We start from the raw sequence: 4,945 nt of genomic DNA on the forward strand, positions 1-4,945 counted from the left end.
AGATCCCTTCCAGCTCGGTGCAGAGGCGCCTCCAGAGCCCGCGGGACTTGCGGCCTGGCCTGAGCGGGCACTTCCTGGCCTGGGGGCGGTGGGCAGGCCCGCGCAAGCGGGGAGAGGGAAGGGGAGGCCCCTGGCAGAGTGTAGCAGCTCGGCCTCCGTGTCTGGCATCCACACAGCCACCTCCGCAGGGAGTCTGGCTGGCCTGTCCCAGGAGCGTCCGGCACGCCTGACGCGGCTTCCCTTTTGCCCAGGCGCTGTGCAGGGCCTCCTCAGCAGCCCTCGACGCCATGCTGAGGGCGCTGCTGGCGGGGGACCCGACGCCTCGGCATCTGTCCAGGATCCTCCACGTGAGTGCGCGGAAGCAGGGCCCCGCCCTGCCGGCCTCCGGGCGTGGGGGGCCAGGAGCAGCCTGCCCGGCTGGATGGCAGCACCCCTGGGGGCAGGAGCCGTCGCCCACCAAGAGCAGAGCTGCGGGGGGCTCCTTGGAGGGCAGACGGGTCCGTCCCCTCAGCCGAGGAGCAGGATCGCCGGGGGCCATGCTCAGGGGGGCGGTGTGCAGTGCCACGTTTCCAAGGTGCCGCTTCCCCTTACAGCACGTCCACTTCTGGCTCCCCTCCAAGGCCTCCGTGGAGAGAGTCCGGGCCGCCAGGTGCAGCGCCGCCCTGCTGCGCTCTGCTGTGGGCATGCCGGAGCTGGATGTGAGTCGGCCACAAGCTGGTGGGGTTGGCTCTGGAGGGCTGCAGGGCTCTGGCCGGGGGGCGGGCCCAGGCTGCCACTGCTCGTTCCCAGCCTCTGGGGCTCCAGTGCGGCACCAACCTGCCCGCAGACACGTTTTGCTGCGCTATCCCTTGCCGGACGGCTGGCACGCTGCCACACAGAGTGCTGCCCTTCAGCGCCACGTTTGGGTCCCACAGAGGACCGTTCTGTTTCGGAGCTCGGACCCCGCCTCTGCCTCGTGGTCAGGTTCATGCTGCTTTTCTTTTAGTCAACCCAGTTTGCTGCTGGGGAACATGTGCTTTGGGATCAGCCGTGCCACCGTGGTAGCTGTGTTCAGAGCGGGAAGCCAGATGTTCCCCCTGACCACAACAGGCGGAGAACCCGGCTTTCAGCATACGGTGGGCTGTTTACGCATCACCTGTTTTGGTCATGGTCTCTACGGATTTTTTGGAAGGCTCTGATATGTTTTGGAAGTTTCCACGGACATGGTGTGGAACTATTTTGTATTTGGAGTGGGAATGGATCAGAGTACAGGGGGCCCCTGAGGCGCTCCGTGGAGGTGACAGTCCCCTTGTTCTCTTTCCCTGCAGAACACCAGTGAAATCCCGCACGTGGGGCGCCATGTTGCGGAGCTCTCCATATGCATCACGGACCCCAAGGCGCTGACTAGTTGGCATGCCAGGGAGGGCCTTTTCCGGCTCTACCAGTTACTCCTGCACCAGCAAGGTACGTCAGTGGGAGCAGACGCAAGAGGAGCTCTTTGCCGCAGCCAGGGCCGGCCAATCCGCTGCCCTATTTTTCATATCCTGCAGCTTCCAAACTGTCTTGGAGGGGAGCCCCACATACAGCATGTTGCAGTAATCTAACTCACTGTTGCATAGACGACTGAAGCCAGGTTATCCCTGTCCAGATAGGGGCATGTCTGGACCACGAGCCAAAGCTGGTAGAAGGCGCTCCGTACCACTGAGGCCACCTGAGCCTCAACTGCAGTGGTGGCTGCGGGAGAACCCCAAGCTATGAACTCCCCCGCTACATGGCAATTGGCAACCAACCTGCGCCCTCGGGGGGAGAACAAATCATCTGCCGGCCTTCCATCACACTCAGAAAGAGCTGCATGAGGCGGCCGCCTTGCTCTGCCTAATGGGAGGGCCGGCCCTGCCCTTCCTCCAGTAGCCCCACCTTTTGAAATGGCCCCTGTTGCACGGAGTTGCATGCCTGGCTGATGACCGTGGAACTCATGAGTTTGCTTCAGGTGTAGGAACTGACGTGGTCTGCAAAGGGCTGTCGCAGCAGCTACCGATAGAATAGCGATGTTTGCACTCAGCAGAGAAAATCAGAGCAAACTTTGCGGGTAGCGTGGAGGGTCCTGAGGCCTAGGGCCCACACTGCAGGGCACTTATGTTTTGCGTCTTCCTTTGTTGCTTTCCGGTTAGTTGTATGTTCTGATGTGATATTGCTTTTGTCATGGCCTCTGCCTCGTGCAATACTTGTGCGGTACGTAGGCCTGCCCCAGGACCACTCACAGGGCTAGGAAAGAAGCCTGCAAGCGCATTTGAGGTTCCCTGCTGAGAGGCTAACGTGAGCCTTGCTTTCTTTAGTCTTGCCTACGATTAGACCGCAGAGGCCTCCGGGAAATGCTCTTAGAGGGAAATCTGGAGGGGGCCCTGGCAGCCCCCTGAAAGAGGAGCAGTGGGCCGCTTGGGGTCCTCTGGGACTGGAAGCTGCAACATCTGGTGTCTCCCTCTCAGGAGTACGCGGGAGCGTTGCCAGAGACCTGTGGTGCAGGGAATACCAACTGGAGCAGAAGGTGCTCTCTTATCGCAACACCCTGAGAGTTGGAGAGGTAAGCATGTCCCTCGGTGGCACCCTGGGGTGCCAGACGCCCCACTGCCCACCAAATTTCTCCAGTAGATTTCCTGCTCCAGGAGAGAAGTGAGGGATGGGACGGAGAGGCATTTCTTTCCATTTGGGAAGCATTCACTTCAGAAGTGTTTGCACAGTCTTGTGATCAGGTCTGTGGGGAGAGGTAACTGCAGTGCAAGGCAGGTTGTGCAAGCGCCACTTCCCGCTACTTAAGCAGCGTGGCAGCTTGTGGTGGTGATGATGATGGTCTCACTTGCCACGCTTGACGTCGTATTATCAGTGTGCATGCCCTTCACAGAGTAATAGGGGCAGAAGGGACAAGTCCCTGCCCCAAGGGACTTACACTCTGAACTGTGCCAGCACAAGATGGAAGGGAGAGATGGAAGGGAGAGGAGGAATGGGAGAAGCGGGAATGATGGGAGGAACGTCTGCCGGCCCGCTTACGCAGCCTGGGGCATTATTTTGTTGGGGAAGAGGACTCCGAGAGGATTCTTGTCGGTTCATTCTTAGGTGTTTGGGGAGCTCTTCAACGAGCACCAAAGGAGGTCCTTCCTGCAAACAGCTTTGCTGGCCATTTACGACCCCCTCCTAAGAGTGAGCGAAGCTGGCATCCTCCTCACTTATTCCCTTCTCGGGAATGGCCCAGAACTAATGGCGAAGGAGGTGAGCTACCGGGTCACCCTTGCCAGGGCGGGGACGCTTCTACTTTGAAGCGTCCTCCTTTTCTGGGATTTTAAAAAAAGGCTTCTGATGTTTGCGGGATTTTTTCACCCATCCAGGCAAATGAAGTGCAAGAAAAAGTCTGGCACCAGCTGCACAAATTTCGGATCTGCGGAGAATTGCCTATCACGGTCCAAAGCCTCTCCGCTCGCAAAGGTGATCCCTGTTGCCAAGTGATTGTGTTGCAATTGTTCTGAAAACCTTTTGCAAGTTCATGCGTCTGATCAGTGCCTTCCTGACCCCACCCTCATCTGCAGCACATCTGGGAAACCTGGGAACCATGGGAGATACGTTCTCAGGGTTGGCAGCCTTGTTGGGCACCCCGTGGACGTGTGGCAGCATCCGGGGGGCACAGACCCTGCTGCAGCCCTCCCAGCCCCCTTCTCATCCTTCTTCGAGGGCCTAGGCATCCAGCCTGGACAATCCAATACTGAGCTCGAAGGAATTTTCTGAATGCCTCTCTGGGAAATCAGTCCACCGGCTGTGCAGAACTGTTTCCAGAGATGCTTTGGGGTGGATGACCCATCCCTGATGGGTTTCTGGGCCAGTTGCCTGCTTCCTAGCTGCACTGTTTGCATTCTGTAGCTGTTTTCTGTCCCTGGGTTATACTGGACGAAATGAAAGCCATGCCGTATTGCAGACACAGCTCTTCCCAAGACAGCCCCTTTGGCCAAGCCACAGGGCTGAAAGCGGGAGCCACCTCCCACCTTCGGAGCTCTACTGTGAGCATCGACCCAAAAGCAACTTTCCCACTCTTTCGCCCATCCAGTGTTCAGTACTGGCTAGCTGTTGGACTACGACCCTGCTTCAAATCCACACTTGGCCACAAAGCTCACTGGATGGTCTTCTTTTCTCAGCCTAACCTACCTCACAAGGTTATTGGGAAGACAAAAGGGGTGTAGAGAGAACCACTCTGAGCTCCTTGGAGGAACAGTGGGAAATGAGGATAACAAACATGACTACTGCGTCTGCTCCAGTGAGCTCTCCATGCCTTTTCTCATTCGTTAATTAATTAATTAATTAATTAATGCCATTTCTGTACTGCCCAATAGCCCAAGCTCTCTGGGCAGGTCACAAAAATTAAAGCCACAAGTAGAGCATAAAAACAATATAAAATAAGGCCTAAAGGACTAGAATGCTAAAATGCTGGGACAATAAAAAGATCTTCACCTGGCACTGGAAAGAGTACAACGTAGGTGCCAGGCGAACCTCTCTAGGGAGCTCATTCCACAGCCGGGGTGCCACAGCAGAAAAGGCCCTCTTCCTGGTAACCACCCTCCTCACTTCTTTTCTTAACTCAAATGAAGCTGGTAGAATTATGCCTCCTCTTCTCTTCTCTTCCACCCAGGTGATGTGCTGATGGAGGACCTTGACAATATATGAAGAACTAAAGCATCTCGGCACAAATCTTCTTTTTTCTGCCTCTTCCTTCTCCTTTCTTTTATTCAGTTTGTCTTTCCTAGCTTTGTCTTTCGCCCCTTCTTTTCACGTTTCTACGCTACCTTTCTTCTCCTTTCAATATGCTCCCTCTGTTGATCCGGTGGGCCAACTAGAGGAGACGGACCATGACTTTGTCCGCCCTCCCCCCCCGTGGTGCTCTGCTCTCCATCCCTCCGAGAGATTTTTGGAGACGCCATAGGGAGGA

At 56.6% G+C, this 4,945-nt stretch overlaps 1 protein-coding gene across 1 annotated transcript; it reads left to right on the top strand.

Annotated features, from left to right (window-relative positions):
- The first annotated feature begins 287 nt into the window (after window positions 1–287).
- Window positions 288–3,753, top strand: LOC146358680 (uncharacterized). The gene is made up of 5 exons (XM_084806950.1): window positions 288–698; window positions 1,308–1,443; window positions 2,466–2,560; window positions 3,091–3,243; window positions 3,529–3,753. The coding sequence occupies exons 1-5, from the start codon at window positions 288–290 to the stop codon at window positions 3,751–3,753; spliced, it is 1,020 nt and encodes a 339-aa protein (XP_084663076.1).
- The last annotated feature ends 1,192 nt before the right edge of the window (window positions 3,754–4,945 follow it).

This window comes from Heloderma suspectum, chromosome 1, assembly GCF_057233095.1.
Source record: "Heloderma suspectum isolate Gila_16-S chromosome 1, 16-S_ref, whole genome shotgun sequence".
Lineage (NCBI taxonomy): Eukaryota > Metazoa > Chordata > Lepidosauria > Squamata > Helodermatidae > Heloderma > Heloderma suspectum.